This window comes from Artemia franciscana, chromosome 12 (genome assembly GCF_032884065.1).
Source record: "Artemia franciscana chromosome 12, ASM3288406v1, whole genome shotgun sequence".
Classification (NCBI taxonomy): domain Eukaryota; kingdom Metazoa; phylum Arthropoda; class Branchiopoda; order Anostraca; family Artemiidae; genus Artemia; species Artemia franciscana.
Window position 1 is genome coordinate 20,944,480 of NC_088874.1, and position 12,539 is coordinate 20,957,018.

Genomic DNA, 12,539 nt, shown 5'->3' on the forward strand with positions numbered 1-12,539 from the left:
TACTAGAATATAAGCTAGATGTATTCAATAAAGAAAAGCAAACAAGGAAAATATAATACAAAGGCTAGGCATCATCGAGAGACTCGTTTTAATATCTGCGATTAGGTTGTGAAAGACGTAAAATAGAGGCACAAAGTAGAACTAGCTTGCTGGATGCTATTAAACAATGGCAAACGAAGATCCATACACAGTTCATGACACAAGGAGACAGTTTATGCAGAAAATGTAGTCATTATACTCAACTCTAAGTTGGCGTACACCACGGAATGTATCATTGGAAACTAAAAGCAGTCCAAAAATATCAAGACAATTAGAACGAGACTGTGTTTTCTTACATCACCTGAACAATGACTAACCAATGAAACAGCAGGTTGCCACTGGGTTTAACTTGTCTCTGGAATTGGCTAATCTAGGCAGTGAGAAACTAGAAAGACGAAAACATAGAAATCACTCCATCTGGTGGAAAACCTTATATCTCCAATTAACTCAATTACGGTGGTTAAAAATGTGTTGCCAATGATATTTTTAGTCCAGGGGTTGGCGTAATGGATTTTAATCCTTTGTTTTTTGGGGCGGGATTCGATTTCTGGTGTCACCGATTTTTAGGTTTGGAACGAGGGTCTGTTGTGTGACTCTGTAAGCTCTGCCGGTGTCAACTCAGGTCCAAATGGGTACCTGGAGGAATCCGAGAAGGTAAACAGAAAGAATGTTTGAGTTCTAATGTTTGGGTGCTTATAATGACCGTTTTGCTCAAATCTGAATTGCATTTGTTGGTTTCTTTCTCACCTGTAGAATTCCTTTAACATGACACCTGTGAATTACCTTAGTCGACTTGCTCTAACATGATAACTCGCACATCGAATTGTTTGTTAGGTGTAAGTTTTCTAATCGGCTTATGAAGTTATCGATGTTCTGCTGTACTTTTTTTCAGTCGTGAAACAAGAATAATACACAGTTCTAAACAGAATATAGACTTGACTATTCTTTTCTCTCTTTTTATATTTACTATTTTCTTTGTCAGTATCTGTCACCATATTTCTCCATCTACGGGAGATATATTAACTTTTTTTTTACCTTTTCATCTATTCCATCTTTTTGGAGAATTCTTAAATTACTTTCAAAGAGACTGTAGGATTGAAATTCTGAATTAAAATTGCTGCATCTCTTTTCCTGTCTTTTTGTTAGATGTTCTTTGGGATTCGTTTTCTTCCAATAAGATAAGTAGAAAAAAAAGTTACCACACGAGATATAATATTTCATCTCTGTAACACCTAAAGATCATACTTAAAATTTTCATACTTCCGAGGAAATTGCCGAAAACCGATTTCTAAACTACTAAGATTCTAATCTTCTGTGATTTCTAAACTACTAAGGAAAAATCAATAGGGTGATGTATGTTCAGTAATACTTTAATCCTTTTATACTTTGCCCTGCAGATCCCCCCTTTGAGAACGATTTGCTTCCCCTTGGATTTTTTGTCCCTCCCCCATACCGTATATTTAGAGAATTTTTTTCCTTGAAAAATAATTTGTTTTTGTCTTCTTAATGAGAAAAATTGAACATCCCCCCCCTAGACTTTGAAAAAAACACCCCGCAGTATTTTTGTGAATTTACTATGCCATTGTTTACGCAGTTGGTTAAACCGGGTTAGACTGATCTCGTCATTGATATTTGGTATTTACTTAGGTAGACAGATAAGGTTTGATAATTTTTTTGAATGCAACGATTTTGTATGAATTTTAACATCAGCCATAAAATTATACCCTAATAAATTCTATGACTAACTTACAACATTGAAAGCTTAGACTGGATAGAAAACTAAACAGGGCTAGTTTTTCTTCTTAGAGTAATTCTTAGCCGCCGATACTTATTAACAGTCTTCAAGTCAATTCTATTTTAATTTGTTACCATTTTCCATAAAACCCTTTTTATATTTATCTATTTTTATTAATCTATTTGCTTTATACAAATAAACTACTCAGGGCACATACAGCTGCACTTTTCCTGACGCAAAACAAATCACTCACACAACATATGTAATAAAAATGTAGAACTGCAGATGATCCAGCTCATTTATTGAAACGCAAAGGGCGTCAACAAAACATTGAATTTATCAGAAAACAAACTAATAATGGTGAAATAAATTCATACTTCCAAGGGGCATACACAAACTTAAGGATATTGGAATCAGTGTCAAGAAGGAGAAATTTTTGTAGTACGTGGAAAAATAAAAAATTTTCTGTTCCGAAGAAATGGCTATTTGGCCTTTGGAAAAAAAAAGAAATGCAATAAAAATGTGTTTTAATGCATTCATTACATTTTTACTGCTCAGACTATCAGTTCGGTGGGCTCAAACCCCCGGCCTTGTTTGGATGCACCAGGATTTCTCATTAATGCAGCAAAATAAATCGAAATACTTCACTAGCCAATGAGTTAAGCTGTTTTGTTGAAATTATTTTCTACACCTAAGTAACTTGCAAAATAATTAACTTGCAATAATCAGTCATGCAACCGACAAAATATTAAAAACTAAAATCTATCTAATGGACTTTTTTTAAAATCACCGTGCTTTCAACATTTACATACAGCTACACAATTACAACTACTCTCTATCTCTCTTTCATTTAGGAGCTAAAGGTATTAAGAAACATTGGAGGCCAATGTTTTTTTACCATTGAGGAGCTTTTTTTCAAACGTTACAATTCAGTATATTAGCAAGATCAGTTTCGACTGCATTACTCAGTAGTACACAGTGTTTTTGTATTTCTGCATTTTCTTTTTCTTTTTATAGCACTTGGTATCTACCAAGTGACATGTAGCGATCGCAAGTTCTGTTGGTCCTTCGGTCTGTCGGTCTGTCTGTCCGTCCCAGTTTTGCTACTTTAGGCACTTCCAGGTAAGCTAGGACGATGAAATTTGGTAGGCGTATCAGGAACCAGACCAGATTAAGTTAGAAATTGTTGTTTCTCCGATTTGACCATCTGGGGGGGGGGGGCAGGGGATGGTTAAATCGGAAAAATTAGAAAAAACGAGGTATTTTAACTTCCGAACGGGTGATCAGATCTTAATGAAATTTCATGTTTGGAGGGATATCGTGTCTCAGAGCTCTTATTTTAAAGCCCGACTGGATCTGGTGAGATTGGGAGGAGGGAAATAAAATCTTGGAAAACGCTTATAGTAGAGGGATTGGGATGGAACTTGGTGGAAAAAATAAGCACAATTCCTAGATACGTGATTGACATAACCGGAACGGATCTGCTCTCTTTGGGGTAGTTGGGGGGGGGGAGGTTTAATTCTGAAAAAATAGAATAAATTAAGTATTTTTAACTTACGAATGGGTGATCAGATCTCAATGAAATTTGATATTTAGAAGGATATCGTGTCTCAAAGCTCATATTTTAAATCCCGACCGGATCCGGTGACATTGGGGGGGGGGGAGCTGGGGGGGGGACCGAAAATCTTAAAACACTTAGAGTGGAGGGATAGGGATAAACTTGGTGGGAAAAATAAGCAGAAGTCCTATATACGTGATTGATATAATCGGAACGGATCTGCTCTATTTGGGGGATTTGGGGGGGGGAAGGGTAAATTCTGAAAAATTAGAAAGCATGACGCATTTATAACTTACGAAGGATTGATAAGATCTTAATGAAACTTCATATTTAGAAAGACCTCATAACTCAGAACTCTTATTTTAAAGCCCGAGCAGATCCAGCGTCATTGGGGGGGGGGGGGGAACCGGAAATCTCAGGAAATGCTTAAAGCGGAGATATCAGGATGAAACTGGGTGGGAAGAATAAAAACAAGTCCAAAATAAGTGACTGACATAACCAGACCGGATCCGCTCTCATTGGAGGAGTTGGAGGGGGGGAATAATTCGGAAAAAATAGAAAAAAGAGGTATTTGTAACTTACGAACGGGTGATGAGATCTTAATGAAATTTGATATTTAGAAGGATCTTGTGCTTTAGAGCTCTTATTTTAAAAATTGCGACCAAATCTTGCGACATTAGGGGAAGTTGGAGGGGGAACCGGAATTCTCGGAAAACGTGAAAATTGGGGTATCTTTTCCTTGCGAATAGGTGATCGGATCTTTATGAAACTTGATATATAGAAGGATCTTGTGTCTCAGATGCTCCATTTTCGACTCGAATTGGATCCGGGGACATAGGGGGTTGGAGGGAGGAAACAGAAATTTTGGAAAACGCTTAGAGTAGAGAGATCAGGATGAAACTTGATGGGAAGAGTAAGCATAAGTTCTAGATACATGATTGACATAATTGGAACGGATCAGCTTTCTTTGGGGGAGTTGGGGGGAGTTAATTCATGGAAACGTAAAAAAATGAGGTATTTTTAACTTAAGAACGGGTGACCGGATCTTAAATGAAATTTGATATTTAGAAGGAACTCATGTCTCAGAGCTCTTATTTTAAATCCCCGCCAGATCTGGTGACATTGGGGGTTGGAGGGGGAAACCCGAAATCTTGGAAAACGCTTTGAGTGGAGAGATGAGGATGAAAGTTGGGGGATAAAATAAGCAAATGTCGTAGATACGTGATTGACGTAACCGAACTGGTCTGCTCTGGTGCTGGACTGGTGAGTTTGGTGCCTCTGGATGTGATAGGATGATGAAAATTGGTAGACGTGTCAGGGAGCTGCACAAATTGACTTGACAAAGTCGTTTTCCCCGATTCGACCACCCGAGGGGCTGAAGGGAGAGGAAAAATTAGAAAAAAATGCTGTATTTATAACTTACGAGTGGGGGTTTGGATCTTAATGAATTTTGATATTTAGAAGGACATCGTGACTCAGAGCTCTAATTTTAAATCCCGACCGGCATTAAGCCTGTAATTTTCCTTTTAAATCAATCTATTGATTCTTAGAATTTTGCTAGAGTTCATACCATATGAGATCTTGGCCCTTGGATTTTCCATGCTCGTCGCAAGTGCCATATGAGCTCTTAGCTCTTGTTTAATAGAGGATTTTCTATTTCTAAGCTCAAATGTAGTTTCAAATGTATTTCCTTAACTTGATGCACATAGGATTCTAAAACTTACCACTACAATTTTAAATTATTTTTTCAATTGCAACAACAACGAGTTTATGTCAGAAATTCTCAGTTCTGCGACTCCTCCTTAATTATTACCATGAGGCTCAGAAGTATCGATCAAATTTTTCAAATCTTCATTGTTTAGATAGCTCAATATTTGTTCGGAATAATCATATGGTAACTCAACAATTTTATTAAAAGAGAGAATGGAAACTTCTATTAGCTGGTTCAAGTAATTCTTTCCTTTGCATACCCCTACTGAAAAGGCTTTTTATTATGGTACTATATATTGGAAATTTAGCTTCCCACTTTGTTGACTCCAGAACTTGCACTACATTTTCATTTTTCAAGTATAATGGGATTGAGCTCTCTCCTTTGACCAGGATGTTATAAAACGAAATATTACCAAATATTGTCTCACTCTTCATTTTTGCTAGTTCTTCTGAACATTGAATCTGGTAAGTATTTATCAAATAACTGGGGATGACCTTGAATAAGAGCTGCGTGTTTTTTTTATTTACGTATAAATTTGCGAGTTTCATTTTTAATATGTGGCGTGCAAGATGTCCGGCAGAGATACGGCCTACTGGGGGCGTATACCTAAGGTTAAGCTTGTACTTCATCATCACTTCATCAAAGGCTGTACATTCATTTTTACTTGTAATATTAATGTCAGATCCATACTCCAGAAGAGTGTCAATAACTTTAAAACATCCTTTAAAACCAGCAAAATGAAGTGCTGTTCTGCCCTTTCTGTCTCTAGAGTTAACTTTGGCACCATATTCTAGCAATAATTTAACAATTTTCTCATGATGACCCCCGGCTGCAATATGAAGCACAGGAATTCCATCTTTCTGCTCTGCATTAGCATCAGCATCATATGTCAAAAGAACCTCAACAATTTCTCTAAAACCCTTTTAAACAGCTTTAACCAAAACCTCAGGATTGTCTTTTACATTAGCTTTCTTAGCTAAAAGCAGCTTGGTAAGGTTTAAGTCGGAATTTTCAATTGCTAGTATTGCGATTTAAAAGGTATTAAGTATTGCGTAGTATACTAATACGTAGTATATTTATACTTAGTATACTATTATTGTGTACGTAGTATACTATTATACTATTATATATTAGTATTGCGATTTAAAAGGTATTTACTGTTTTTACTTATAACCCATATTTGATTGTGTTTGTCCTGTTTGGGATTCGTGTCCCACCAGAGACAAGACATCCGCTTCAATTTTTTTTTTTGTTCTTTCTTTACCACTTCTGAGTATGGTTTGAATCGGCTTCATCTGGACTTTCAGGTGATGATTCGACATGACATTACCTGCATTTTCAGCTGAAATCCCTACAGTTCGACGTTCACTGTCACTTTCTTCCTCCCTATCAAGACTACGTACAAACAAGATACTATACTCTACTAAACAAGAATAATCCCAGTGCACTCAGATTCTTACTTAAACAAAATTTTACTTCAGTGAAGGAAAAAAAAACCCATCATAATTCCCCTGAGTGCTATGGCCAGACCTCACTATAGTTACGTTTGGGGATAGAGTAGAAATCACGCAGGATTAAAGAGCCAGTTATGTATCCCTTTCGTAACTTGTGGAGTTGATTTTATTCAACTTCAAAGCATAAACCTTGGTCTTAACCAATTGGAGTTAAGACTTGAGTTTTTTTTTTATATAATTAGAAAAGATGAAAGTTCAATACAGCAGTTTTCCTATCTGTAAGAAGAATCTGGAAAAAGACTCAAAAGTATAGTATTAGCAGACAATAGCTTTGAACAGATTAGTGTTGATTCAAGCTTTCAAAAGCAATATTGCTATTACATTTTTTGGCTTCTGTCGTACAAGTCTGTTTTCGAAATGAAGAAAAAATGCATTTCATCCATAAATCCTGTCTTTTTATATTAGTATGTGTGACCATGGCGTGGCTGTTAAATTGCGCTCAACATTTGACCAATGATGTAATCTTTTCACATTTTTTTTTGTATCTGAATTTGTTGACCTTGACATAGGTTTATGCTTTTGATTTTGTTGTCCCTGTATTTTTATTTATTTACTTTTTTGTACATTGACAAAGTTCTGTTAGTTTAAAGCTATTGTAGTTAATAAATATATTATTTTCTATTCTTATCTGAAAGAATAGTTATTTATAGATAGGACTCTAATTGAGTCATCGTGTTATCTTTGATTAAATTTAAGATAGAAAAAATTTACTGATCTTCGATGTCACAATATTAATATAATTTATTTTAGTTTAGTATATTTGTTTTCTCATGCTGACGTAGTCTCTTACACCGCAATTACTTCATATATATATATATATATATATATATATATATATATATATATATATATATATATATATATATATATATATATATATATATATATATATATATATATATATATATATATATATATATATATATATATATATATATATATATATATATATATATATATATATATATATATATATATATATATGTATATATATAAATGCTAGATAAATAAAATTTGGGTAAGCAAAAAAGAAAACAGTAGAGCTGTTTCTGAAATAACGTTTAACTTTCTTTTTTTATGTTTTTATGTTTCAAAGTAAACTTTGATGTGTCTAGCCTACATATAATTTTTCAGAATGAGAATATAGGTTACTTTTGAAAACAGAAAGGTTTCTGTTATTAATAGTAGTTTTTTGAATCTATTTAATTGCATAAGAGAATTAGACTTACTTTTTATCGTTCTTTGTTGCTTTTCACGTGCTTCATTTAGGTCAAGACGTGTCTAGCCAATAACGTCTGTTATTACATGCGCTATTTAGTAAACTTCCAACACCCATATGGCTTTGAATATGCCACAGTAAAGACCATATTACTCAAGTCCTGAAGCGGTATCTTTCTCACTGTAAACAGAGTTTTATACGACTTAAGGTATTAATGTTATACCACATTGGCTAGATGTCTTTTTTTGTGGCATATTTGTCTTTCTCTTTAATTTTTTTTCCAACAATAACCACAAACCCTTCAGCTCACATAACTCTTGACAAAGACAAGGTTTGCCAGCAATTATTATGGCAAGAAAGGGTACTCTGGACATCTACTGAAAAAAAAACAAAAAACAAAAAAACGAGTAAACTAACGCATTCCAATGATACTTTTTCGTTTCCATCTGGTCTAGTATCTACCTCTCGTGCCTCTGTTGTGGGATATCTGATATATGCATACTGTGGTTTTTAATTCCTCTTTTTGTCTTAATTGAACTACTAAGCTTAGACATTTATGTGTGTTCTTATGAGCATGAAAATCAATAAGCGATTTTCTGTTAACAGAATGTCTGAGCGTCCTGCTGAAGAAACTTTTTGAAAATCATGCAGTTGGGGATGCACACGAAGAACTAGTGAAAGCTGCAGCGAATGGAGATGGACAGAAATGTGAAGAAATATTAAGGCGATCCGATGCAAATGTCAACGGAGTATTTGCTGGTAATGGTCTATTATTATAATCTATAATACCTTTTCTTCATATTTAAAAATTTCTATAGCTTTCCTTGCAATTTTAAGTTTTTAAAACAAAGTTTACATGTTTATTAAAGCTTACATTACCTAGTAGAGTATATGTTGGTGATCAGTTAGAGTGTAATAAGGGGTATTTCTCTTAAACATGTTTTTATTATATAGTTTTCTTATTATATTTTTTATGGCACTTGGTAAATACCAAATGCCATTTAGCGATCGCAAATTCTGTCGGTCTGTCAGTCTGTTGGTCCCGGTTTTGCTAGTTTAGGCGCTTGTAGATAAGCTAGGACGATGAAATGTGGCAGACGTATCAGGGAGCAGACAAGATTAAATTATAAATAGTCGTTTCCTCGATTCGACCATCTGGGTGGGAGTGAGGGATATTTAATTCGGAAAATTAGAAAAAATGAGGTATTTTTAACTTACGAATGGGTGATCGGATCTTAACGAAATTAAAAAAAAACAAGTTTTTTTTTAAAAGGAGCGATATTAAAACTTAAAACGAACAGAAATTACTTCGTATATGAAATGGGGTGCTCCCTCCTCAACACCCCGCTTTTTACGCTAAAGTTTGACTCTTTCTCTCAACTACTTTTTAAAACAGTAAAAAACTTTCGCGTAAAGAGTGGGACGTTGAGGAGGGAGCATCCCCTTTCATATACGAAGTAATTTATGTTCGCTTTAAGTTTTAATGTCGCTCCTTACTTTCAGTTAAAAAAACTTGTTTTTTTTAATATTTAAGTTCTGAACGTTTTTGAATTAATGCATGTTTTGATTTTGGCTCTCCGCAGATGAACAATTAAAATAAAATTTGCATATTTATTATTTTTAGCTAAATGGCTTTCTCATAGTTTTGATCGAATAATTTTGAGAAAAAAATGAGCAGGGGAGGAGCTCTAGTTGCCCTCCAATGTTTTGGTTACTTAAAAAGGCAACTAGAACTTTTAATTGTTTACAAACGTTTTTATATTAGCTTACGATATATGTAACTTACTAATTCGCTTACGTAACGAACCTCTGTATTCACATGTTTTTACTACGCATTGCGTCAGTACCTCGCTCTTTACACTAAAGCTAAAGTTTTGTACCAATTCCTTAAGAATGACCCCTGAATCACAAAGGCCGTAGAAAAATAGTTGAAACTACTAAAAACACGTTAGCGTAAAGAGCGAGGTATTAGGAGGAGGTGGACCCTTCATATTTCCGTAATAATTTGTGTTTGTTTTTAGTTTTAATGCTGCTCCTTACTTTCAGCTGAAAAAACTTTTTCATATTTATTTTTTTATTGTTTTTTTTTTAAATAATGCTAGAAAATCCTACGCTCCCTTCATGGAAATTTTCTTTCCCCATGATAAGTTCCTCCACGGAAAGTTCCCCAACATATCCCCTCTTCTCAAACCCTCCCTCTAACCAAAAAATCCCCCCGATAACGTCTGTACACTTCCCAATAACCATTACTATATGTAAGCACTGGTCAAAGTTTGTAACTTGTAGCCCCTCCCATGGGGACTGTGGGGGATTAAGTCGTCCTCAAAGACATAGCTATTAGGTTATTCGACTATACTGAATAAAATGGCTATCTCAGAATTTTGATCCGGTGATTTTGGGAAAATAATTAGCGTGGGAGGGGGCCTAGCTGCCCTCCAGTTTTTTGGTCACTTAATAAGGGCACTAGAACTTTTAATTTCCGTTAGAATGAGCCATCTCGCTACATTCTAGGACCACTGGGTCGATACGATCACCCCTGGAAAAAACAAAAACAAAAAGAAAAGCAAACAAACAAATAAACACACATCCGTGATCTGCCTTCTGGCAAAAAATACAAAATTCCACATTTTTGTAGATATGAGCTTCAAACTTCTACAGTAGGGTTCTCTGATACGCTGCATGCGATGGTGTGATTTTCGCCCTATTTTCTAAAATAAGGCAAATTTTCTCAGTCTCGTAACTTTTGCTGGGTAGCCTAAGACTAAACTTGATGAAACTTATGTATTAAAAATCAGCATTAAAATGCGATTCTTTTGATGTAGCTATTGGTATCAAAATTCGGTTTTTTAGAGTTTTGGCCACTGTTGAGTCGGGTCGCTCCTTGCTACAGTTTGTTGCCACGAACTGTTTGATTTGATATTGAAAAAGATATCGTGTCTTAGAGCTCTTATTTATAATTCCGACCGGATCCGGTAACAATAAGGGGGAGTTGGAGGAAGGAACCTATAATCTTGGAAAGCGCTTAGAGTGGGGAGATCGGGATGAAACTTGGTGGGAAAAATAAGCGCAAGTCTTAGATACGTAATTGACATAACCGGAACGCATTCGGTCTCTTTGGGGGAGGTGGAGTTAGGGCTAATTCTGAAAAATTAGAAAAAATGAGGTATTTTTAACTTACGAAGGATTGATCGGATTTTAATGAAATTTCATATTTAAAAGGACCTCGTAACTCAGATCTCTTATTTTAAATCCTGCCTGGATCCAGTGTCATTAAGGGGAGTTGGTGGGGGGAAACGGAAATCTTGGAAAACGCTCAGAATGGAGGGATCAGGATGAAACTTGGTGGAAAAAATATGCACAAGCCCTAAATACGTGATTGACATAACCGGACTGAATCTGCTCTCTTTGGGGGAGTTGGAGGGGGTGTTAATTCAGAAAAATTAGAAACATTGAGGTATTTTTAACTTACGAACAAGTGATCGGATCTTAACGAAATTTGATATTGAGAAGGATATCGTGTCTAGAGAACAAATCCCAACTAGATCCGGTGACATTGGGGGGAGTTGGAGGGGGGAATTTAAAATCTTGGTAAACGCTTAGAGTGGAGGGATCGGGATGAAACTTGGCTGGAAAAATAAGTACAAGTGCTAGATACATGATTGACATAACCGGACTGGATCCACTCTCTTTGGGGGAGTTAGGGAGGGGTGGGGGTTCCAGTGCTTTGGCGAGTTTGGTGCTACTGGACGTGCTAGGACGATGAAAATTGGTAGGCCTGTCAGGGGACCTGCACAAATTGACTTGATAAAGTCGTTTTCCCTGACTTGACCTGAAGGGAGAGGAAAAATTAGAAAAATGAGGTATTTTTAACTTACGAGTGGTTGATCGGGTCTTAATGAATTTTGATATTTAGAAGGACCCCGTGTCTCAGAGCTCTTATTTTGAATCCTGACTGGCATTAAGCCTCTGATTTTCCTTTTAAATTAATCTTTTGATTTTTAGAATTTTGCTAGAGCTAATGCCACATGAGCTCTTGGCTCTTCCAACCTCGTCACTAGTGTCAAATCAGGTCTTAGCTCTTGTATAAACAATTAGATACACAATCTTTTAAATTTGTGTTATGTAACCAGCAAAGCCAAAGTGTCAATTTAACCTTGTGAAGCTAACCTCCATGAATGAAGGTAGTTCCCTCATTTACGAAAAAAACAAAATAACTATTTGCATGAAAGATAAGACAAGAATATAAATTAGGTATTTAAAAACTGGTTTTTCGTGTAAAAGAAATAGCCATGTTTAGCCTTGAATCACGTTTAAACCTTATGTTTAAACCTTATGCATAAGGGGGCTGCCACCCCTTCCTTCGAACCGTCACTCTTAGCGTTAAAAAACTTGCTGTAAACTTTTGAACGCAACAAACAACCGATTCAAAGTTATTTATTATGTTTTCATTGAACCTATATAAATTCTCTTTTTCCAGGAAAGCTCTTAATGTTTGCAGGTCACGAACCGTGTTTTCCTATTCCCTCCTATGTTCTCTTGTTGTCAAATTTACAAAAGAAAAATTAAGATTATCTTTGTCACAAGAATAGCTAGTCTTCTGTTTAAACTGAGGTCTTGGGGTAAGTGGAATACGCTGTTTCGAGGACTACCCATCAATAAACCTCGTTGATAGTATAGCTATAAGTCTAACTCCCAACAGTACTCAGTTATGTTATTAATTCTGTCCTATTAAGCTTAAAAAGTCTGTATTAGTTTTTTAAAAG

At 35.5% G+C, this 12,539-nt stretch overlaps 1 protein-coding gene across 1 annotated transcript in view; it reads left to right on the forward strand.

Annotated features, from left to right (window-relative positions):
* LOC136033826 (E3 ubiquitin-protein ligase MIB1-like) overlaps positions 1-12,539 on the forward strand; it is a gene marked incomplete in the record, with an annotated part of 265,548 nt that overhangs the window by 41,496 nt on the left and 211,513 nt on the right. Inside the window, 1 exon segment of the mRNA XM_065714758.1 lies at positions 8,383-8,535. Within this exon segment, the coding sequence (XP_065570830.1) occupies positions 8,383-8,535 (153 nt within the window).